This window comes from Leucopleurus acutus (genome assembly GCF_964270905.1).
Source record: "Leucopleurus acutus genome assembly, chromosome: 1".
NCBI classification, from domain to species: Eukaryota; Metazoa; Chordata; class Mammalia; order Artiodactyla; family Delphinidae; genus Leucopleurus; species Leucopleurus acutus.
In genome coordinates, this window is record NC_139142.1 from 141,659,698 (window position 1) to 141,686,142 (window position 26,445).

At 38.0% G+C, this 26,445-nt stretch overlaps 1 protein-coding gene across 2 annotated transcripts in view; it reads right to left on the minus strand.

Annotated features, from left to right (window-relative positions):
* NPTN (neuroplastin) overlaps positions 1 to 26,154 on the minus strand; it is a 55,690-nt gene extending 29,536 nt beyond the window's left edge. Inside the window, exons 1-2 of one of the 2 annotated variants that reach the window (XM_082846759.1) lie at positions 25,941 to 26,154; positions 2,102 to 2,449 (exon numbers count right to left, since the gene is read on the minus strand). In XM_082846759.1, coding sequence (XP_082702885.1) covers positions 2,102 to 2,449; positions 25,941 to 26,031 — 439 coding nt within the window. In that variant the 5' untranslated portion in view covers positions 26,032 to 26,154. The remainder of the gene's footprint in view (positions 1 to 2,101; positions 2,450 to 25,940) is intronic. The other variant, XM_082846758.1, reaches the window with a different exon arrangement.
* Positions 26,155 to 26,445: the final 291 nt, after the last annotated feature.

A 26,445-nucleotide genomic window follows, 5' to 3' on the forward strand; every position in this document is an offset into this window, starting at 1 on the left:
AAAAAGAAGCCTGGCTCTCTAAAACCGTTAACTAGCGTCAACTGATTGACGGGGAGGTCTGGGGAGAGTCTGAACTAGCCAGGGTTTGTTTCAACCACATGCAGACACCCCAAAGTTAGGAAGCTTATTTCTAAGTAAACTGGGAGACTGCTGTATACTCTCGAGATTGAGAGGTAGGTACCCCAAAGCCGCATCTTCTTCTAGACCCAAGGCATGACCTTTTAACTATGAGTCTACCTGAGTCAGGCTCCTGCAAGTACAAGTACCAAATGCCCAGCCCAGTCCATGCCTACAAACTTCTGCAGAGCTTTGTGGCCGTTTGGGTAATTCTGCTTTTACAAGGAAAGGAGCAAGGGGGCAGGAGAAGGAGGCGTGCAAGGGAAAAAATCGTTAAATAAAAGAAAAATCACTGGGTTAATGTTCCCCATTTTCACATAGACAAGGTTTTCTTTTTCCCTTTCCAGAAGCAGGTTCTCTAATTCAACAGTGCCAACTGCAGCAGCCTCTAACTCTACTCTAAGTCCTCTTCATAGGCATCTTCTGAGTTGCTATAAAGAACAGACAAGTAACTTGCTATTTTCCATAGAAATATATAGATTCAAGGCCCATGTCAGATTACCTCCTGTGTTATTACCAATATCCTCATAAATGTAATTTACTATTTTTATTTACTCTCTAAATCAATCAGTTCTTTAAGCCTGAACTGGCTCTAGGGACTCCTACTGAGTCCTTGACAAGAAGGTGAAAAACCCAGAAGATCTTTCCATTAAATGGAGAATGCTTCCTCAACTATAATAAGGACAGATATGGGCTAGAACTCTTTCTGGCCAGAAGCACTGGCTCTGTGGTGGCTTCTCCCTCCCTCTCCTTCCCACCATACAAGCAGCAAGACACTATCCAGAAAGAGGTGGCCACAAAAGCTCCTGTGTCTGATGTTTTACTTGTACCTGCTACTACAGATGAAGGGAAGGATTCTGAGCCAACTGCTCAGCTCACTGTTACCACACAGAGGAACAGGGTTGGAATTTAGTTTCCTTTTTTAAGACACAAGAAAGGCCAGTGTGAATGGCTTCCAAACTATTTCTGGGGTTGCCAGCCTCTGGAATGATAGTGTGGCAGTGACTGCTGTGCCAACAGTCAGTCATCAGAGTCAAACTATCTGTCAACAGATCCAACTCTGACTTTGAAACAGCATGATGGGGTTTTAAAAAATACTTTGCAGCTTAGAGTCACCTGGCTCCTAACAGCAAGACATAAGGAGGAAATCTCAGGCTGCTGCTTTTAAGAGAATAGGAGACTAGCTGGGCAGGACCAGTGAGGAGTAATACTGCTGCAGTGGAGGGCTGTTATCAGAGAAGCACATGCCACTGTTTTAGAAAAGAAAAAGAGCTAGAACTATGGAAATATCCAAGCTTACATGCCACCCAACAACCAAAACACATCACCACACCACACTCATGGCAACATTCCCATCACAGAACAGGATGACACTAAGTCACAGTGAGGGAAGAGGCTGGGCAGACACAAACTTAAAACCATAGAGGTGAAGGCAGCTACTCAGAGAGCTTCAAACAGATGAACAGAAGAAATAAAAAGTAGTTAGACTGGGGAGAGAAATAAAAATAGAAAGGCACCAAAGGATAAATCAGCAAAAGGATAGCAGAAAACCTACTACAAAATTAAAGTAGAGGGAAAGAAACAATTCAACACTATCCTGGTTTGACTGCCTGGTTTTGTGAGTTTTAAGTGTTTTTTTTTTTTTTTTCTTGTTGTTAGCCTCCCCAGTTCTCCCTCCCCACCTCTTCCCAATGCAGATGATTTTGGACAATCACAGATTTCCCCAAGTTCTTTGTTCCTGAGGAGAAAGACACAGAGAAGGGTTGGGGGATAAGGGAGGTAAAGAGGACAGCAAAGAAGAAAAATAAAATTTGCCACAAATATTTTCATACACTACAACCAGAAGGATCGTGGGTTTGAAAAAACGAAGACAAGGGGTGGGGTGAGTGATCATACTGGGGAAGAGGGAAAGGAAGCAGAAGGGAAGGGTCATCGGGCCACCTCTAGTGACTACAGTACTACTACTGTAGGGTGCTGGACTCACTCTGAAGGACGCTTATGGTGGCCTGGGCTCGAATCCATGTTATGGAAGGGTTTTGCCTCAAGTCATTCCTCTTGGGGTCGTTGCTGGCCCTGCACTCGTAAGTCCCAGAGTCCTCCAAGGTGAGCCGGGTTATTCTCAGCACACTCACGCCGTTTGACCCGTAGGCGGTGTTTACGGTGACACGGCGCTTCCGAGCACCGTCCCACAGCTGTCTGAAAGACTCTGCCCGGTTGACTTCTGCGTACCACCACTGGATCTCTGGCGTGGGGCTCCCGACCACGTCACAGTACAGCTCAAAGGCGTCCCCAGTGAGCTTAGTTTCTGACATGGGCGACTTGACAAACCCAGCTAGAGGGAGGGGGAGCAGGAATGCAGTGACAGGCCAATCAGAAAAAAAAAAAGAATCAACAGGTGTTAATAGTAATTTAAAGGAAAGAAAAGAAAAGAAAAGAAAAAAGCAAATGAGCTGCAAAGAACAAAAAGGATTCATTTTTAAACTATAAAGAGACAGTAAACAGCATTTCATACAAGCTTTTAGAAGAAGAACCACCCTGGGAAGCTTATGAAGCAAAGGCAGGCTAATTACAAGCTGGGGCAGCCCAGGTGCTGGCCAGGCAGAAGCAAGCCCACTGGAAAGCGTTTTAGCAATGGGCCCAGCCAGTTGGAATGAGAAAGCCTCAGGTCTCGGGGAAATCTCTTTCCTTAGAGCACAAACCATTACCTTTCCAAACTCAGGCAAGTGATGAAAGATAACCGCAAGTGGCAACAGGTTATATGCAAGTCAGGATCTCTCTTTTGGATGGGTGAACACTCCGTTAGAGATGCAATGTCTTTTATGGGTCACAACAAGAAGTGTTAACTGACCTACTGACACCTTCTTTTGGGAGTCAGAGTCCAAATTTCAACTGAAAGGCTAGCAAATTTCTCTAATGCAGGATCCTATCCTGAATTCAGGTTAGACTTTCCCCACATCCTCTTCTTCCCTGGGCCCATGGCAAACAACCCAATTGTCTGTGAAGCAGCCTCTACCTGAATGCAGACCCTCAGGCACAGGAGAGCAAGACAATCTGTACTTCAGAGTAAGAAATACTATGGGGGTCAGCTCAGGAGTAAAACCAACAGTAACAGTAACTCAACTCATTGCCAGTGTCTGGAGGGACTATGCCCTCCATAATCCCATAAATTTATACAACTAGAAAAATCTTCTGAAAAGTCAGTCTTAAAAATAACCATGGGATAAAAACAAAAATAAAAACAAAACAAAACAAAAAAATAACCATGGCATTTGACAGGCTCTCTTCACATAATTTAGTTGCCTGGCTTCTAGAGGCCAGATCAAAAAGAATGAGAACTGTACAATGATGAATTAAACTAAACTCTATGGTGAAGGCTAGGCTTCAACAACATTGCCAGGCACTGCCCAGGAACTAAAAGTTGATGCCTACTTCCAACGGCCCATAATTTGCTTGAGGTTACACTTCCATAAGACAAGGTGGCAATGGCAAAAAGAGAGTGAAAAAAAAATCCAGACTTACTGGAAGAACTTGGAGTGGGGTCCATATCACAGTGCAAGCATACTCTCTCTCACCCATTTACTCCACCACCAAGGGTTCATTCCGCATTTTTACCAATTCAGGCTAAGGTAATTCAGTATCTAAAGTACAGGTGAGAAGCTAAAAGAGGGTACTCTGAGTCACTCTTGGGACCAAGCCAGATCCTCTGCAATGAGCAGAGTGGGGCCAGTATCTACCAACATCAGGTTGAGAATATTTCACAGGAGAGGTATGAATTCAATGGAAGTTTTCCTACAGACCAAAAGCCAAGGATATAATGGGGCTGGCTGAAAATGCAGGTTGCTAAGTGGAAATTTTTCTGTTTATATCCATAGAAGTATTTGCCTTTGGAGATAAACTCTACACCAGGGACCTCAGAACCCTAAGGGAGGTACTACACTTACTCAAGTAGAGGTCAAGAACTCCAAATTCATACTAGTCTTTCAATTCATAAAAGATTCAGAGTCTGGGAAGGACAGGAAGCAGTAATTAACAGCCTTAGATTAACTGTTCTGCCTTCAAATGCTACTCTAAACTACCTTTTGAGATGCAATGTCAGTTCCTTGAAAGGAACTAGCTATGAGAGGCCCCAAGAAGCCAAAAAGATATCATTCTCAGATGCAGGGGAAGTTTTAGAATTCCAGCAGGGAGACACCAAGCCCCTGCAAGAAAAGCTGAGCTCACTTCCAGATAAAGGGGTACCCAAGAAGCTATGTTTTAGTCTTACAAACTGCCACCTGCCCACCTGTCAAAGTCAATGCCAACTAATATACAGAGAGAAGGAAGCTGGTTTTGTTCATTTTACTACTGGTTCAATCACTAAAGAAAACTGGTTATCAGTAAATCCCTAGAGAGCAGTAAAAAGTATTACTCTGTTTTAATCATATTCTTGATCATTAAGTGGAAATCACAAATGCTTATTCTCACATTCTCTGTGAACTGGGGGAGTTTATGTCCTCTCGAATGCTGTGATTATGTGCTTGATTATGCTCTAGAAATATGCTGCTAGTGGATCTGTTCTGTATTTTTTCTCCCTTCTTCTGAATTGCACTTCAAAACAAGCTTAGATTTAAGCCTGTTCATCCAATATACTAACCACGCTAACATAAAAGGAATGCCTGCAAGTATGTCCAGAAACACCAAGAACCCATCCGATTCCAATATAATCACAAATCCCAACGCACCACAATTCAAAGGTAGCCGAGAAACAGTCTGAACACAATTCCCCACTGCAGAGAACCAAGAAAGTCACTCAAACTGACACTGCAACCCCTGGACAAGATACTCCTAAGGAAGAAGGAATGCTGATCTGATTTAGTTCAGTTTTCTACTTGCATACAGGACAAGAGGACCAAGTTGAAAATGTCCTTTGAATTAGTAAATTATATGATATATATTTACGCAAACTCACCTAAAAACAAAAGTAAAAATCCCTTAAACACTAACAGACATCTATCTGTGCTCTCTTTGACAGCTATTACTAGTATTACTTATCATTAGACATGTATATCAACAGGTAACATTTTCTAAGTATGTGTTATGTGTTAGACGATGTACTAATAAGCACTTTTACATGATCTCATTTAATCCTCACAACATGACATAGGTGCCATTATAATCCCCTTCAAGATGTGGAAACTAAGGCCCAAAAAAGTTGAGTACTTTTCCCACAGTTATAAGCTAATAGTGAAAGAGTCTGGACTGGAATCCAGGTGTGTCCAAAGCCAAAGCATGGTCTCCTAACACTTTCCACAACTGCAGTCAATGCACCTCACGGGGCCAGGAAAGTTTTTTGTAGTTAAAGTTACAGATATTTTTGTCACCACTTAAATGTAATTAATTAATTAATAATTTCTGGCTATGAAAAGTCAGGACCCCTCCATCTGAATGTGCAGCACACTACAATCACTAACTCCTTAAAATTATAATTCTATTAAAGAATGGAGATAGAACTCCACAGAATCAAAGAGGTCCTAAAGCAATTCTGTTTGTGTGTGCGTGCGTGTGTGTGTGTGTGTGTGTGTGTGTTGGGGAAGGGGGAGAGAAGAGTGAGAAAACAAAAGATGGTTCAGAAGCAAGACTTCCCCATAGTGCTGATGATTCCACCACTCTTCTCTTGAAAAGCCTGGCTTCATAGGAAAGAGTTTAAAAAAGACATTACAGACAATTCTCTGGTGGTGTGGTCAGTGGCCAAATTAATAAAGGGCAGCACCTGAAATTTTTATAAAACTTAACAGTTTTACATTCAATCTGTTGTTAAAAAGAACTAAGATCCTTCTTGTGGTAAATTTAGTAAGCCTATCTAGAAACAGCCTATCAATAACACTTTCTTAAAATTAAATATACTTCCAGACAATGGAATATTATTCAGTGCTAAAAAGAAATGGGCTATTAAGCCAGGGAAAGACATGGAGGAACCTTAAATGCACAAAGCAAATCTAAAAAAGGCTACATACTATATGATTCCAACTATATGACATTCTGGGAAAGGCAAAACTATGGAAATGGCAAAAAGATCACTGGTTGCCAGGGGCTAAGGCGGAGGTGGGATGAATAGGTGGACCTCAAAGAATATTTAGGGCAGTGAAACTATTCTCTAGTAATAATGGTGGATATATGGCATTATACATTTGTCAAAACCTGTAGAAGGTACAACACCAAGAATGAGCTCTAACGTAAACTACGGACTTTGGGTGATAATGATGTGTCAACGTAGGTTCATCAATTGTATCTAATGTACCACTCTGGTAGGGATGGTGTTAGTGGAGGAGGCTGTAAGTGTGCGTGTGGGCAGGGGATATGTGGGAACTCTACTTTCTGCTCAATTTTGATGTAAACCTAAAAGCACTCTAAAAAATAAAGTCTATTTAAAAAATTAAATATACTAACTGAAAATACTTATAACTATGTACACAGATTTATTTGCCCTTGGGATTGAGTGTATCTGACTGCAGATAATTTTTTTTTTTTTTGCAGTATGTGGGCCTCTCACTGTTGTGGCCTCTCCCGTTGTGGAGCACAGGTTCTGGACGCGCAGGCTCAGAGGCCATGGCTCACGGGCCCAGCCGCTCCGTGGCATGTGGGATCTTCCCAGACCGGGGCACGAACCCGTGTCCCCTGCATCGGCAGGCGGACTCTCAACCACTGTGCCACCAGCGAAGCCCTAAAATTTTTAATGATACATAAGTGCACAACTACCTTTGAGCAATGAGAATTCAGTTTTGCCCAGACAAGCTAAGTAACATCCACCTATGTTGTGTTTCTGATGCAAGCACAGAAAACACAGGGCTCTTTTCTAGCCTATAAATCGTCTTAAACCTTGAGATCACCCTGATCTCCACTAGGCTATCTTTACTAATGCCCTCCTAACTCCACTGAACAGAAATCTCCCAGCTTAAGGAAAAGAATCTTACCCAGTACAGGAGGAAGTTTCATATGTGTTCATCACATTAAGTACTCGAGGGCAGATATTACATTTATGGGTAAAGTAACCACATAATTTATCATCAAAACGAGAACACTTTTAAGAAGGAAAGGGATGTTATGAATAATTTTGTTGCAATAGGCACAAACAGAATTATGATCACCCTACTTCGGGAAACCTGGAGGTTGTGTTGTGTAAGATCAAGCAATTAGAGTGGAGTTATCCCAGAGTAAAACTCTAGGTCAATTACCTTCCAGTTCTAAACACAGTATATTTGTGATTTACAAACTTTTCCCAAAAACTTTAAGCAATAATTTTCTAAGAATCCCTTTGATTGTTAAATAGCTATGCCTCAAATTTAAATGTATCTAGTCCTACAAAAGCACCTCCAAATTCCTTAGTTTTTTTTTTTTTTCCTCTATCAAAACTGATAAATCCTCAACTCCATTCTCCAACCATTATTTGGTAGCTATGCCACCCTTGGTTCAGATAATTTTCCCATTAACCAGAATCTCTTGCCTTACTGTAAAGTATGCAGTATATAATCAAACCCTACTGCCTTGATTTCAAAAGACAGTATACAAAGATCAATGAACCCTAGTATTTGAAAAAGGTAGCTCTATACTTACTAGTCTGAAAGTATTATCATATCTAGCAAAATTATAAACCCTGCTACAGAATAGGCCAAGATTGACTCTCTAGAATGTGTTATCAGGTACTCTCTGATAGTGTTTCAAAAATGAATGCCAAACTGCATGGTAATAAAATGCTAGACATATCAATTTAAATTGTGACTTTAAAAAAAGCATAAGAATGTGTAGAGGGTCTTCCCTGGTGGAGCAGTGTTTAAGAATCCTCCTGCCAATGCAGGGGACACAGGTTCGAGCCCTGGTCCGGGAAGATGCAACATGACACAGAGCAACTAAGCCTGTGTGCCACAACTACTGAGCCCGCAAGCCTAGAGCCCATGCTCCACAAGAGAAGCCCGCGCACCACAACGAAGACCCAACGCAGCAATAAATAAATAAATAAATTTTTTTAATGAAATATTGTATAGAAATCGTTCCACTTAATAACATGGGTTATATGTAACACTCTATATAATATTTATATTAAAATATGAAACCTCAGTTCCCTTGTGTGTAAAATTAGAAGATTGGAACAGATGATTTCTAAGGTCCTTTCTGCTCTAATATTCTGTAAATCTACATATTATAAATGCTCAATTAATTGAAATACAGTATTCTATAAATCCATGAAGATGCATGAGGCAATAATGTGTTTGTGAGAAAGAGTATATTTTAACAAATTATAAATCATCTAGAAACCAGGATATGTCTCTAATTTTGTATCCCCACAATTCCTTGCTATACATATTATACTCAATAATATTTGTTAAAAGAATGCTGAGAAACACAATTCTCATTAACCAAGGATTAAGCTTAAAACCCTTTCATTAAATTTCATCCTATTAACAACTTAAAATGTACTAGTAATTATGAGTACTTTAATGAACAGTATAATAAAACCATCTTTCTTTGACTAGGGGAGTTTTTCATATCAGAGCCTTCTTTCTGAATATCAAGAGAATCATAAATTCTAGGAGACCAGGCTATGGCATATTTGAATTTACCAGAGATTTCGTAGAAGTTACTTTTTATTAAAAAAAAAAAAAATCAAATCCCTAATGTCAGTTTGTTTTCTTGCTATGCATCCATTAATAATAATAGGCAAAGAAATAAAAATTGAGTGTAAAACAGATTTCTAATTTGAAATTTTACTTTACAGTTAGAATGCAACTTTCCCATTCTTTTTCAAATTAGGTAATGATGCTACCCATCATCAATTCTAAAAAAGAGGGAAGTTCAGATTCCCTGTAAACCTCCTAGAATCAAAAACATACAGCCTAGAAATCTCTTTCTTTGAAAAGATAACCTTTAAGAAAAACATCTGTGGGGAAGGGGCAGGGAGTAGGACATTTTCTAACTGTTATTATTTTTTTTTAAAGAACATTCCAAAAAGATTACTGAACGCATAACTGAACGTCTCTGAAACCAAATTATTATAACAGCAGCTAAGCTTTATTGATCATTCATATATGTCAGGCATAGTGCAAAGTATATTATATAATTTAATTCACTACCCCTTAAGGTTGTACTGTCACTCTACAGATGTGCAGAGGCAGGATGCACACCCTGGCAGTTATAATTCCAGAGCTCAAATACTACCTCACTAATAACAATGTTTTGTTTACTATGGACAATTAGAACTATCTTACATACATTATTTAATTCAAAAACATTTTATCTCAGAATGACTGTCACACAGCATGTTCTATTATACTTCTTTCTCATCACCGTTACCAGTTCAGGCTTTTATCACTACACCACCATCCCCAATTATCTAACTTACCTCTATGGAACTTCTGTGTGGGCCTGTGAGTTTAAAAAGTATTTGACATTACTAACTGTGACTTACTGTTTTAAGCTGGCATTCCTTACTAGTAAACTGGAACTTAATAGTAGATCTCCAGTTCTTACTGGCAGATCTTCAAGGTGGTTGCTACCCCTAAGATTTTCTTCCCACCAAGCGATGAAACGTGATAGTACTTTCAATCCTTTTCCAAGCAGGGTCTCAACAGCACACCTCTGTTTTCTCCTATCGAGTGCATATTCCTGGATTTCAAAACTCAGGACACATGACAGGTAGCTCTTTCTCACAAAGAAGCTGACAAACGTTGCAATAAAAATTAGTTTACCAAGTCCATTTTGCATAGGATATTATCTTTGTGCTATTTGATAGATTCTGCCTTAAAGGGATCATCTTTCTTTTGGTCTTATTTTCAACCGTGGACACATGTATTAGTATAAATATTTTAATCATCTACCTTGCAAAGTATCCACAAGACCTTTTTCAAGCAGATATCAAGACTGCCCAAGTGGACTGTGAACCAAAAACATCCTTGTGCAAAAACTTCAGAAGTAGGTCTACAAAGGGGTCATTCATTTCATTAATTTTAAAACCCTGCTCCTTAGGCCCTAAGGATTCTTTGGAACAATTAGAGGATTCCCTCTCCCCCAAACAGCTCTACATCTATCTAATTAACAAATTAAGATTTGACTTATTTTTTAAATAAAAAGAAAAAACTTTCTACTGCTATAGGTTGAAAGTTCCTAAATCTAATTCTTGCCCCAATCTAACACTTAGATATACCACGGTCCAAAGAGGCTGTAATGTAGTTTCGAACCCTCACCAGAATTCAAGATTCCTGATTCCTGTTCACTAATGTTCCATCTACTAAAATCTGTTCCTTCCTCAATTCCTCAGGAAATCCCAATATTCAGTCAACAATCTAAATCTATTCTCTTCTTTCATAATTACTTCTCATTTGTACTCTTATCTTGTTTCGGGTCTTCATTATCTCATAATTCCACAATTAGGTAGTACCTCCACCTCCACGATGAGGTGGAGGATCAGGTTATATTACTTACCTACTGCCCCAAACACCAGCAAAAATTATTGCTGCTTCTCTTGAAAAGGGATAGCAAAATTGTATACAGAATGCTTCTATTAAAAATTAGTGGAGTGGTCCCAGGAATTATTTACATGGCTAAATAGTAAATGTATAAACATTTAAGATTTCCACCAAAAAAATACGACTGAGGATAAAAATACAGCAATATATTGTTCTTTTTCCATTTAATGAAGCTTTTCCCTGTTTGGAATGAGAAAGGTCCTCTCAGTGTGCCAATTTCTATATCAAGAATTCAGTCATCAACATAATTCCCTTCAGTGACAGTAACAACAGATGTATCCTAGAGGCTCCATACACTTATATAAATGAAAATATCTGTCACTCCAATTACTATACTCAAAAAATGAAGGCTATAAATATCACAATGAATTATAACATAATTAATACTACTAGAGCATTACAGCCTGTTAATGACATATCTACAAAGAACAAGCTTTGAAAAGATACACAACTACTGACAGTGCTTATTCCTGAGGAGTGGGAATCGAGGGGTAAAAGGGGGAACGCTAATATTTTACTTAAAACACCTAAGTATAATCTGAAATTATCATGTTAAGCAAGTCCTTTCCTAATTTTTTAAAATCCAATAACTTTCCTTCTTTTTCAAAATTTTAAATTAAATAATTCCATGTCAAAATGTTGTTTAATCACTATCCAAGGTAGGAAGAGTCATGCCCTCTGCCTGCTAATATTGCCTCCTGTAGTTAGCTATACTTATTCTTTTAAAGTTCAACCTGATGAAAACTTCATTAAACTCTAGGCAGAGATAGCTGACAAGCTTATATATCTGGTTACCTCAGGCTCACCTGGTACTACCGGGCCTGTCAAGTTTTTCCAATGGTGTATTTTGAGAGTTTAAGACTCGATACAATTCTTGAGCTTTTTCAGTAACAAACGGATAGTGTTGCAGAATGGTAAGGTGACACTCTTCAGACACTACTATAAACACATTCCACTCAAATTCTTTCCCATTCTGACTTTAAATAGCTGGTAAAATATACATACCTGTTACTGAAATACAAATGCCAACAAGCTCGTACTTCTGGCTATTTCTGAGCAGTTTTCACTATAGCTTAATGCTGTTCCTAGAGTTAAGAACTACTACTCTGTATACTCTAATGGGTTTTTTTTTTTCTTTAATGCTTATCAAAGTTTGCCCTTTCATCCTACAGCTGTAAAATCTGATTTCCCCTAACACTATCCCCACCCTATAAGTGAATTTTAATGTCTACCTGCCACGGAGTAGCAAATTATATGCGCCATGGGCATACATTTCAGAATGTTTCATGTGCACTCCACAGTAAGAGGTAGCCTTGCAGGGTTACCTCTAAAGCACTAAAATTTACCAGCCCACACCAAGTACCTCACAGTTCACAATCAATATTCATTACTAGCTGCCTGCCTGGAATTCTTTCTGCCTTGATGTCCTCAGTTCCTTCAGGAATTAACTTCCTTTGTAACTAGGCCTTGAAGGCTAGCTAAGCTGTTTCTGAGAAATATGGACATTATGACCCTGTGGGGATTAAAGGATTTAAAAAGCATGTTAGAAAAATCTCCATATAAAGAAAACCATTAAACAGCTACTAGGAAAAGCAAAAATACCCAGAAGTCACAATATGCAAACACATGAGCTCAAAAATATCAATCATTTAAGCTAAATTTTGTCTATTAGAAGTATAATAGAATTTGCTACCTCTCTGCCCCTCAAAAGGATTCAAATAAAACAGGACAAAGAATTTAAAAGTGCCAAATGTTTATCTAGAAACAACTGAAGATACCAGAAAGGACAGGACCAAGTAGATATGGGTAAGAAGACACTAAAGTTGAGATAGGAGAAACTGGGGGTGGGGGTTAGACCTTACAAAAATAATATATACATTATCACTAAAACATAGGGCTCAAAATCATATTGTAGAGGAAAACAAAGATGAATAACAGAATCTGAGGATAGGAACAAAGAAATAAAGCACAGGTATTGCTTTAACCATTTAGATCAATTGTGTTAATTACTAAAGAAAAATGAAAGTTAAAAAAACAGTTTCTGCTGCTAAAGTATGAAAACAAGATGTACAACAAGATGTATATGCCTCTAAAACATTTTACACAAACCAAGAAAATGTAAAGCTTTCAAAACATTCACTGGGCAATTGAAAGAAAATCATACACCAGAGTTTCCTAGTAAAAATCATGTTGCTAAATTTCTAACTCAAGTAACAACTATAAAAATATGTCACTTCTATAGCATAATCTAATTTTGAAGGTGCAATAAAGTACTGCAGTACTGGCAAAATTACCTGCTCCAACGTTACTTCAAAAATAAATAAATATGCTAAATAAAGATCATTGCTCTGCTAAGATTGAAAGCTAACCTCAAAGACTAAGGAGGCTATTCTACTGAAATAGTTTGGAATCCGTAAGTTTAGTGTTACAAGCGTCAGGCTCCAAATAGCTTCTTAAAATGATCAGGCTCCAAATACCTTAAGTGGTAGGTAGGTTGTGTGTTAACCTAAAAATTTCATTTTAATTACTTCCTTGTTTCTGTTAAAATTAAGAAGCAACTAATATCCCCCATATTAGAGATTTCAAATTTCATAACCATTTCACTATAAAGCATAGCTAGCTTTCAAACAGATTAAAAAGTAAACCAAGATAACTGAAAGGATATTATTGAAGAGAGAAAATCTTATCAAACATGCATCTTGTGTCAGCTATCATGCTAGTTCATTTATGCATGCAATCTCATTCTAACCTGTGAAGGTGTGTATTATTCCAAATAAACAGATGAGGAAACAGAGTAAGAGGCTTGGCAAAAATCAAGACTCCAATCCAATCTCTTAGGCTTGAAAATCCATGTCATAGTTCTTTGGTGAAGAGGACACAAAATGCGGGCCCACTGACAGTTTTATTTGACCAGCACAGTATTTTTAAAAGCCCAGCTTTCAGTGTTTTCAGTCAAAGCATGCATTATATTCTCCACTTTAGCAAAAGGTACTTGCCTAGCTCCTATGGTAAACGAGTTTGCAATCCCTGCTTTAATGCATGTCAACAAAAAGAATAAAAACAAGTGAACAGCTGCTCTCCTTGCCTGTCCGTTCCTAGAAGAGGTGTGGCTTTGACCAGGGGTTGTGCCGGGAACTAGGTGCTATAATCCTTTATCAGAGGATACTTACAAGTGCAGACACAAAATGGAGATATTCTCAACAGGTGCTGCTCTGACTTTTATGGAGCATTCTGAAAATTTGTGGGTATATTTTTGGTTAACACAATGATTGGGATAGCATTACCAGCCTTTAGTGGGCTGGGACCAGGGATCTTCAATATCCCACAAAGTAGGAAAAGTCTTGCACAACAAAGAATTGTTCCTCTTCCTACACAACTTTCAAATGACATTCAAGTTGAAAACCTGGTCTGAGCCTAGAACATAGCTCTGTTTTAAATACACCACAAAGTACTCTTGCATGGTTTTAATCATCATTCAACTTTCCAGGAATGCAGTTACTGTGTAAAGTGAGGAGAGATTGTACTTTTGCTTCATTTGGAACTTCACCAAGAGTTGTTCACCTTTTCAGAAAATCACATTATCAACAGCAATGTCACCTGTGATATCTGAGTCACTAGTACAGCACAAGTCTGCACTTGTAACTGTCACATTCCTGGTTTTTCTACATATGGACAAAAACAGCAGACTACTTCATTGTCTTCCTGTGTAGTCATGCCTGAGCATTTAGACTGACCTACTGAATAAACATTTTACCAAGTTATTTTCTCCTTTATATTACATTCAAGGGATTATATATATATTTTTTTCTTAATAGTGTGCATGTAGGTTAAAACACCTATGAATTTCACTTCAGGACAGCAAAGGCGAGTTACAAAAATGTGTTAATAAAGAGAGGATACAAGAAAGATACCTGACATTGCTTTCTGCCACATACCTGGGGGAGGGAAAGGAGGAGGATGAAGGGTAACATGGTGTCCCTGTAACTAGGTTTAACTTGAGAACAGTACTGGGAGGTACGTAACAAAGATTACAAAAAAAGTCAATACTGACCTTCCCTAGTAGAGGGAGATAATTCAGTGAAAAGGCTAGTCTGGTAACAACCATCTAAAATGCATGTTATGATATGATGTAGTCATAAAACCAACCCTGAAATAATCTGGCCCTTCTCACTAGAACTTTATTTTCCTCTTCACTTTCCTATGAACTACCAGAGTTGTAGTTAACCCATTAAAAGTAAACACTTTTTAAGTACCAGGCCCTATAATTCAAAGCTATACATACATGCCACTCTACAGTAAAGCAGTTTATAAAGCACTTTCCATACATTATCATCTAATCTCATAAAAACCCAACAGATTAAGTATTATACTAATTTAAAAAATAGAAACCACAGGAAGTGAAATAGAAACAGAATTCAAGGCTACTGCCAAATCCAGCGCTCTTTCCATGCAACTACATTGCCCCACAAAACGACCTTTTGAACATAGTTTTTATTTACATTTTACATTTACAAGGGTGACAGACTGTATCAATTTACTTATCCAGTACTATTGTCTTCAACTCAGTTTAGGCATCAAAGTTAAACTATACTAATTTTCTAGTTTCATAAAAACCATGAGTTATTTTTAATACTTCTTAAAACTGCCTTAAATATATTTCAAATAAGTATGTTTAAGTATAGTTATGATTATGCTTTATGTTACTTAATATCATTCACCCTGGGGCCTATCACACTGTTCAATTCTTATTATTCTTATAGCCACCTCACCCCAGTCCACACCAAAAGAAAAGAAGGTAGATCTCTTATACTGAATGACTGACACAGTGACATACCTCTGATCAAAGACCTTACAATAAATCTCATGAAACCATGATTTTTTCTTAGTACTGAAATTTAACAATAAAGAAATTACATCCCTCATTCACTTTCCCTGACTCTCTAAATCGGGTGTTTATAATTAAGCAAGTTAAAATTATTCTGAACCCACTAGGAAGAAAAGGGTGTGGTCAGTCACATCTTCATTCATTCCTTTTCTTCTTTCAAGACAAAAATGCAAATATGTTCCAAGCCCCTAAGCAAAAACTGAAAAAGGACAATCCTTGAACGAATAGCCCCAGAAACATCTCTATCATATACCCTCAGACAATAGTGCCCTAAATTTTAAAATATTTTAGGTAAGGAGAGAAAAGGGGAATTGCTAAAAAACAAAACAAAACAAAACAAAAAGCCTGAGGCCCTGTCCTCACACCCTTCTTGAAAATAGCTTTAATTTTTAGAGAATAAATGAAAAACTTACTGTCAAATGTAAGGTAGCAGAATTGAAGGGAAAAAACCATACAGAAATGTGATGTAACCAGAATAAAATAATACTACCCTAAACTACACTTACTCATACAAAATTTTCAATGTAACATGATTTTGCTCATATTAAATCTACTTTTTAAAGGTTTCTTTTAATACACAAAAACTAACCAAATTACAAGACTCTTGGTTAAGTTCTAAACGGAAGGTCAAAACAGCAAAAAAGACATTCTTCTAGGATCACCAGAGGTACGAAATAAAAATTCTTCGTTGTTTATCTGAAATTCAAATATATATGGGTGTCCTGCATTTTACCTAGCAACCCTACAGTCTTCGAGCTAATTAAAGTGAGCTCCCGTCTCTACCAAAGCATTGCAGCACCAGCTCCACTCATAAAACAGGCTGGGGCTTTTGTCACAGCAGTATTTTGACTGAGAAGCCTTAAGAGTTAGTCTGGAAGTGCTCATTTCCTGATGATAAGCCTTTCTTAATAGCTAAAATTTACCACACAAAAGAAAAGTCTAATTTCTTAAAGCCAAAGGTTAAACTTTTACTAGGTTCCATCCAGTCTAGTGAATGAACTCTTACAAAGCTTATGCTTCTGTGTGTGAAACAGAGATTGGAAAAATTTCAGTGTAGATTTTTGATAACTAAACAAAAAAGCTGTTTATGAAGGTTACAATAAACAGAATCCTGTTTGAAGTATTATAGGCAGGTCTTAAAAGCTACTTTAATGGATTCCAAAGTTAATCTACCATTTTTCTTGAATTCATAATCACAGAAATTTAGAGTTAGAAACAAACTAATTCCTGACCCTTAAAAACTTCTGGAAAGGGAATGCCCTGGCAGTCCAGTGGTTAGGACTCTGCGCTTTCACTGCTGAAGGCCTGGGTTCAATCCCTGGTCAGGGAACTAAGATCCCGCAAGCTGAGTGGCATAGCCAAAAAAAAAAAAAAAAAAAAAAACTTCTGGAAAGCCCATCACATTTCCTATTCATTCCCATAAAGGTTTTTTCCTCCTCTTGAACTCCTAAATGAGTAATAGATACAACAGAAAGAGATATTCTCTTGTTTTATGAAGTCCCTGTCAACCAGCTCTTTGCCCTACTTATAACGGCTCTAACTATGAGTGACTGCAAATAACTCTATTCTTCTGCTAGTTTCATTTAAATCACCTTTTTAATACTATACCTATGCTTTTCTTCCCAGTGGTCTAGGCCACTGCTCTTTGATACAGCCCATCCATCTTTGGAGACTGCCTAATTCCCTTACTTCATTTACACTGCTACCTTGAAGGTATTAATAGATAATCACATCCCCCTAGTGCTCCCTTTTCCTAATTTTAGCTCCTTCAGGCTTTTCTCCTAAGTCTCATGCTACCATCAATGTAGAACTATCTGCATCTTTTCCTAAATGTGGTTGGAAAGTGTTCGTCATTACTTGGAGTTCAATCCTAGTAAGAAAATAGAAACCATAATTTTGATATGTGATCACTATCTTCTTTGTCTAAGGGTAATTCAATGACAGTTCACTGCAAGTTATTTGAAACCTCTTTATACTTTCTCTTTTCCAGCTTCCTGGTTTGCATTAAGGCCATTTATTTCATCTTCCTTGATGAATTATTTGAGATTAAGCATAAATGATATTAATTTCCATGCTGGAGCTGCTTAGCTATTTTTTCCAGGTGCTCCACAATGGTTTCCAACCTGTTAAACTTGTATAATCACAAAAAATCCTAAATTAAATTTAACGTATTCATTCAATCTATAGATTGAAAATTATTTCACAGATAGTTGCCAACACAGTACAGGACATCTTGCCTTTGTTTCCTTCAAGAAGCAATGTCTAAAAATAAGAAAATAAAGTTGCTACTCTAGGATCTTAAAAGGAAAGGCAAATGACTCTTCAGTGATGGTTCTGCTTTCCATCTCTTCCCTTGGCCAGTGTTCAAGTCATTCTGTACTCACCAGAAATGTGTAAGCATTCAGCTCAGAATAAACTGTAGTGCTCCCAGTCCTGTACTCAAGCAATAACTCAAAGGTAGGGCCAGGGAATAATGACTTTAAGTGCTAATTTAAAAGAAAGGACAACTAAACATACTGGGAAACTTGTGCTTTGCTTATGATATTCAAATTATTGTAGCTTTCCCTTTTTCTGAAATTCAAATGGAGAGGGGGAACCAATATTATATAAGTAATGGGTAACATATTAATTAAACAATGCTATATTTTCTTTACTAAGGATGACTAATAACAGTACATGCTGATATTACTGATAAATGCCTCGTGAAAGTCCTTATGTTTACAAAAATCATCATATTGCTTCAGACTACATAGTATATAAAAATAAAACAAAACTACTCCATACTTGAAAATGCTGTTTTTCAAACATGAGTTTCATAGCCTGTTAATGAATTATGAAATCAATTTAGAAGGTCACAATGGTTTCCTTCAAATACGTTACAGAGTAAGGAAAGGTATTATTTCACAAAACGTTACATATTTCTGCATATACTTAGTCACAAATAAAGTCTATTTCTTTATCTGGGTCAAGACAAAAGTTTGAAAGCCTTTTGTTAAAGGGCTTTTATATTTTTAAAATCATTACAACATAATTACATATGAACCAAATTATTTCTATTTTACTAATGTAAGTTAATCCCTAACTAACTACATTTCAGCACCTAGAAAATTTTAGTTTGCAATGTTAATTTTTCAGGTTATTTTTAAATTAATAAGCAGCAAGGATGTGGCTAATAACTGTTGACACATGATGGTTATATGGGAGTTTATTACATTATTCATTCTACTTTCGTATGTTTGAAATTCTAACAAAATGTAAAAAGGAAAAAATAGGAAATGGACCTACCCAATAAGGTAGTATAACGAATAAATTTATAAGCTGAGACTTTGACACTCTGTTTCTAAGGAATATCAATCTACAAACTTGCTCAGATTTAATTCAGGTAACGCTTGGGTTGCCCTGTTCAACTATAATGGACAGGTTTAAAGGTCTTTAACAAATGCATAGGGACAGGAGAAATTAATTCATAAACAGAAAGCAAAACTTCTCAAAGGATAACATAAAAATACAATTAGTTAAGTGCGCTTCACTGCCTCTTCAACAGTCAACTACTTTTCAACCAACAAAGAGAACACAAAATATCTACCTACCTGGCAGTGATTTTCATTTCTTAATTGTTTAATTCACACTGGCAATTTTCCTAGCAAGCTTAATATGCTATCTCTATAACAGACACCATTCTGCCTTCTTTGAAATATGAACTACGAGTGTTGTCTGAAGTAAGTTTACAGGCAGTTGGATTTCAAAACAGTGCATGGCCTCAAAGTCAATTTTCCTTAATTCCAAAAAGTTAGTTTCAAAAAATTTATTAAAACAAAGTATTCTCTCTCTAGGCCTTTTAACCATTAGAAGCAGTACCTACCTAAACTGTAAGGTCCATAGCACTGTGTAATTTTAGAACTGGAAGGGAATTTACACATCACGTAGTCTAGTGGTTTACAAATACTATCATCAGGAAGAAAAATCGATGACATAATTTATATATGCGAGCACACTCTCACTTTTTTTTTTAAATGTATCTTACTGCATATGGAACATTTTGCCTTGTTAGTATTCTGTCACAAAGGACATATTGTCTTGTATTTTATATTTAATCACTTTTAGAATGTGAGTATACATTTGGATAGGATTAAAACTATGGGTGCAATTTGGAACTTTATGTTTTCTAATAATAGAGCCTTACATAATATACAGAATCCTGACACCTTCAGAGTGATCTCAAATCATCTCATTATATTTCACTGTCTAGTCAATTTGAAGCAATAGTTGGGTGTAACAATGATATAAATCAAGACAAAGCAAAGGGAAGCAAAGCATATCCAAATTGACATACTTCTGGAAAAAACCATAAAGCGTACCCTAAGTCTCCAGTAAATAAGATTATTTAGAAAGAAAGTTAGTCTTTTTTTTTTTTTAGAAGGTTAGTCTTAAAACATTCCATAATTGTTTCCAGAAATGCAAAAGAATACCATTCAGTACTTTTTAGTATAAGGAACTTAACACAATATTTTTCCATCAAAGCCGGCCACAGCTTTAACGAAGAGATAAGACTAGGTTTTTTAAATTTGAAACACAACGAAAACAAGAAACAAAACAAAAAAAACAGCAGATGTGTGAGGAACATCAAATAAATCTACCACTGACTTACTGTATGCAAATAAATGTAGATAACTAGGGGAATACTTTAAGTATTTAGTAAACCCCCATTTCCACACAGACCAATTAAAAGTTCTCAACAATAACGAAAAAGTAACCTCAAGTTAATTAAGTTTGATTAATAAACGTCTATTTTTGCATATACACAAAAGTAAGCAACAACAACAAAAAAATTAGGCCTACTTTCAATTTTAGACGACATAGTAAACTGGAATTGTACAAATCCTGACTCTTGAATAAACCTGAAAACCATACAATTTACTTGTGTATTCAAGTTTTTAATGTAAACATCAATACCTTTGGAATAATGTTTTTACATTAGATCAGTACAGTATTTTACTTTAAATTCAGTGAGAAGTTTACTTCTATATATATAAGCCTATAAAATGCAACAGTTTATATTCAACTAGTTTTACTGGAGAAGTTTCCTGCTTTCACAAAGCTAATCCTTACCAACTAAAATTAGGAATTCCGGGGGAAAAAAAATCCACAAGAACCTCACAATTTAAAAATGCATTATCTAAGGTGCTTAAAATTAAGCTCCATATCACCAATGGCATTTATAAAAATTCATGTAAAATGATAGTGTTTTGTTTAAAGAGGAACACTGAAAGCAAGGCCGACTGTTCACAGGCGGCGATTTTGCATCATTACATATTTTAATTTTGATGTTCGGATATACTTTAGAGGACCCTGGTCTATTTATTCTTTCTAACAGATTCTATTTTTCCAGATGCTTGTCAAAGGAAGATTCATTCCTCATTCTCGCTTCCTGTTTTTCTCCTTGTACAATTACTATAGCCTTTCTTCTGTCTTTTCTCTTAGAACTTCATTCTCTACTTCTGATCCTGTCCAGACTGTGCTCACTGTAAACAAACTGAATAGACTGCCTCAGAAATTTTTTCACACAATTCACTTCTTCCAAAATTTCTTTGCATAATTTTATTCAAGTTTTTATTGAACATCTCCTGTGTGATATCCAAAACAGTCTCATTCATTATTTTCCTACATGCTTCATTTGTATAGATATTAACACCTTATCTCCTTCCCAAATTGTCTTGAAAAAACACCTTTACATAGACCCAGCAAAATTTCAGATTTTAAATATGAAACATCTTACTCTGAAAAAGTAGCTCAAACTAAATAAATGAAAAACAATGTCCAAATGGACAGAGCACTTTTCTAATCGTATCCGGTATCTCTGCCAGCCCAGTTATTTACTTTTATTAAAAAAATTAAAATAAAGACAATACAATTACATTTTGTCTTTTATTAATGTCTAAAGGTATACTCCACAGGAGGAGAAAATGTTTCACATTAAAACTGTATTAATGAGAAAAATCAAGGGATTCCTTCAAGACAAAACAGTCTAATTTTTCATGAGGATCTGTATAACTCACACAAAGTCAGATCTGTAATGAACTTCAATCTTAATTTATGGTGAATGTTTGGACTGTAGGGTACATTTACATATAAATACTTTCATTGCCTTTTATTGTTTTAAACCTTGGTATACTAACACGTTAAGCTCTGTTATGTCTGACAACACAAAAACCTACCTGCATCTTTTTCTAATTTGGATCCAGGAATCTTGAAAAACAAAGACTAGAGCCCAGGAACACCTCCTGATGTTGTAACATGGCCTTACCACCCTGGTCCCCTGACCAATTTCTCATGCCTGGGTGCTTCATTACATCAGTAGTGACACTGTTGTCAGTTGCCTGAGAGTCTGGAGGCTTCTGATCTCCTTAGGAAATGCTAATAAATTCCAAGGCAAATAGTTTCTTCTGGTCATTTAAAATCTTATTTGGACTAATTATGTTAAGATTTGCTGCTTGATATTTGGCATGTCATTTGTGCCACAGCTGCTATAGATAACACGTCTTCCATTGCTCATTTTAGTTCACCCAAAGGAAAGATGCACTATCAATAGCAAACGTCTAAAAACATACTCAGGGAGAGAAACTGCCAAACCACTGAAGCAAACAGCACTTGACAGAAAAGAAAAAGATTCATGAATCATCTAATGCAAATACTGGCACTGTTACAAAGCACAATGTTCACAACTATCTAGTATCACCCAAGCAAAATGGTTTCTTAAAATTTAGATCATTAATAAACTCATTTTAGATCATTCGACTCATCTTCTCCCCCTAAACAGTGTTAATTGTCTATTTTTATATTTTCAGTATGAATATATTACATTTTTACACTTCACATTCATTCATCAGTTAACATCTCCAACACTTCACTGTGTGCCAGGCACTACATTCTATTTCTCTTATTCACAACAATGAGATGCTATGAAAAGGTGCTACCTAGCCATGAAAAGATATTTAGTTCACTGAAAGAGAAAGAAAACCATGAAACCTCCCAGACAATTAAATGGTAGTATGAACTTCCTCATCAGAATCTACAATTGCAGAGGCAGCACAGCTGGTCACTTCTATAAAAAAGTTACATAAGCAAAAAGCACAAATCTGGGGCCTTCAAATGGCCTACTTAACTTTTTTCAAGATGACAGTGAGCAGCATTAACAATTAAATGCTTGATATATACATGAAGAAAAATAATTAATAATGGTATTTTTAAAGGATAATAATAGTAATAGATAACATTTACTCACTATAGTAAGCAAACATTTAGTACATATATTATCGTTATGCTACATATAGTAATGTAGCATATGTTACATATAGTAACATATGTTACATATAGTAACAAGTGTTACATATAGTAAAAACTTACTCCCTACTGAGACTCACTATATACCAGGCAGAAACCTAAGTGCTTTATGGTCATTGTCTCATTTAATTCTCACATCATCCCTAGGGGATGGGCATTATTATAAACCCCATTTTACAGATGATAAAACTGAGACTTGGAAGTATTAAGCATCTTACTCAAAGTCACTCAGCTACCAAGAGATGGGACTCAAACCCAGGTCTATCAGGATCCAGAGTCTGTGCTCTTGATCATCATATAATACTGTCTGGTTTATACTTATTCAATTCTAATTTCACTCTAAAGCTTTCAAAGTCTTACCAGGAAGGTTGTATTTTAGGACAGTTTTCTTCCTTTAAAATGACACGTTAAAGAGGATTTTACTTGAAACTATGGTCCTACAAGTCTAACTGTTTGTATGGGAAACAAATTCTATCTGAATGAAAAACCCTGAATCTCTATGGTAATGGGTCACAGCTAAAAGAGACCTTGAGAGTCATCTAGTCCAAATTCTTCATTTTAGGAATAACGAAAAACATCTATACTCAGTCTAAACTACCACATAATCCAGAAATACTTCGGTTTGGGGACGTTTTTTAAAAAGTCATCATTTTAAATAGATAATCCAACTTTTCAAGATCATCCAGAGCATAGTATCCATTTCTGAAAAACACTATAAGAAAATACAAACTCCATGACATGAGGTCAGACGATTGTAGAGCTATTACCAATTGAAAGCTTTCATCTTACAGACATGCTATAAAAAGCTATAAAATGGCATCCTTACCTACATGGACTCAAACTCAAAAAAATAGCCATTTCTTCCTTGAATTAAATTTACATTCATTTGGGTCAACTACAAGCTCAGCTTCACTTCACCAGTCATGTCATGTGACTGAATTCAAGCTCATTTCAAGGAAAAGGCTGCACTATGCTGTATTTAGAACACATATCACTGAGAATAGCCAGATGAGTCTTTGTAGGCCCATCCAAAAACCTTGCTTTAGTTGCTAAGAAACTACAATTTCACTGTATTATAAATTTTTGAAGAAGCTATGCCAGCACAGAGATTGAACATGTTGAGATCAAAAATCTCTCACCTATTGTGCCAAATGAAACCTTGCTTTTTACACAAATTGAATAGCTGAAATTAGTATTAGGCTTAAGTCATATTGTTAACACAGACTAAAAACTGGTAAGACAAATCAAACTAACTCTACCTTGCCTTCCTTAGTGGCCTCATACTTTGGAGGAAAATAGGGAAAATACCCAATATGCTTCGTATATTCAATGCTAGAGACAGAAAAATGTTTCCTTCCTGACCCCTGCAGTGATAATTCAAGGCCATGAAGCATACATAAGATTTTATTTATACAATTTGGTATGACACTTACATTTAACTGATGCTTTTTCGACCTTTACTGATATATTTTCACTGTAATCTTCAGCATTTTAAGCCTAGATTCTCCTTAGAATGCTTAACTCCATTCGTTTTTGTTTTTTTTAATGAAAGCCATTTTAATTTCAGCTATTCCAACAAGAGTAATTTTAAATTGTTCTAGCATAACAAACAACAAAGAAACACCGAAGAATTAACAAAAGAATTTATAGTTCACTCTTCAGTACAGTCATGTATGAGTTCACCCTCATAAATTTTTTCCTATAAAAATATTTTTTAAACCTCGTAAAGGCTGTTTCCACAAGAGCGGAAACGGGTTCACAATACTTCTAATCTCATCTCTGAAAGATCAATTCAGCAGCTGAATTGTAACACATACCTTTAACAATCGGAATCTTTTTTGTCTAGATCCCCCCTCACCATACTTCCCCACCATTTCTCCATCTTCTCTAAACAGCTTCAGTTCAAAACCCAATTCTCTCCTTTCCACTGTATCCTGCACATATCCCAGGGACTACTTTTATGTTCCTCAGAAATAATGTCTCTTCTGTCTTGAAACTTTTCGATCTTAAAAACCCACTTCCTCCATCTCTCTGTCTCTCCAGTGACTGCTCTCAATCCCACCACTGCAGTTTCAGCTGTGTGTCCCTGCCTTCCCAGAGGCCCCAACCAATATCAAACAGCACTTGCCAAAACTCTGCTCCTCCCTTCCCTAATATATCCTCCACACTGCAAACCAACATTACACCCCCGGCTTCCTGCATTTTACTCGCTTCCCTTATTTTCTGTCTTACCCCACCCCCATCTCTATAGCCAGAAACCCTTATTTCTGTAATAAATAATTCCCCCTACCTCAGTTTCAACCCTTTCTCCCCATCCTCTTCTCCTTTTTCCTCTCCTTATTTAGAAACTCCTTTTTGCTCTCCCAACCACTACCCTAGAATGCCCAACACTCCACCCTCCTTAGTAAACCCAGTTCTCTTCCCTCATCTCGTTTAGAGCCACTGCTGCTCCTCTTTCCAGATCCCCTACTGCAGTCAACCCACTATCTTGGCTTTCCACCCACCTTCTCTCCACCTCCACAGCCAAGGCTCCCTGATTCTTTACCCCCTCCTTAAGGCTCTAGTACTCTGCTCAGTATTCTTCAGTACTCCCTTCCCCCCACGTCTCTCTTATTTTTTAAGGATATCACCAGTCTTACGGGGCCCCAGTAGAACCCTGGACGACCCCAGTGACCCCAGTGTTCTCTTGGGGAGCCTGACACCACTCTCCGTCACCTTAAACACAAATGCCTGTCTTGTGCCGCCTTTAAACGCTGCGCCCCCTCCTCGCCGCCCCCGCTACGCCAGCTCCTCACGTCGGCTTCCTTGGGGTCCCCTCCCCGACTCGGAGCGACAAGCCCCAAGACGTGGAGCCTCTAAGTCAACAACACCTCAGGCTCTTATCGGACGCCCCCACCTCTCGGATAGGCACCTCCGGTTCTCACACCAGCGCCTCTTCGAACTCCCGACCGGCATCTGCTCGTCTCGGGCCCGCAGCCCTCCAGACTCCGATTGCCGGCCCCCCTCCCCTGGCTCCACCACCTCCTCGGGCCCCGAACGGCCCTCTCCGGCCGCCAGCTTCCCTCAGCCCCCGCCCGGCCCGCCCCCGGCGCCCCGCTTACCGTTCTGAGCGGCGCCTGGCCCTGGGAGGAGGGAGCCAGAGACCAGCAACAGCGAGAGGGCCAGGGCGCTGGGGAGCGACGAGCCCGACATTCTCCCTGCAGAAGACCGAACAGCGAACGGGCCGAGGCCGGAGCCGGGGCCGGGGAAGGGAGGGGAGGGAGGGAGGGGGCGGGCGAGCGCTCGAGGGAGAGAGCGAGGGAGGCAGCCGTGGCTCGGCTCCGTCCTTCCCCGTCCTCCTACCGCCGCAGCGCCCAAGCCTCGCGAGACCTTCGCTCCCGGCCGTGGGCGGCTGAGGAGCAACGGCGTCAAGGCTCGCGAGAAGAGGCGGTCTCAATCGATCCTCCTGCCCCTCGGACTCCGCGTTCCCGCCCCTGCAGAGGCTGATTGGCCTAGCGCGAGAGGTCACGTGCCAGGGACGCCTCTGGCCACGTGACGGGGAGAGGCGGAGCTCCTGTTCTCGGCCCTGGGGAAGGGAGAAGTCTGCGTTCTGCTTATTCCTCTGTG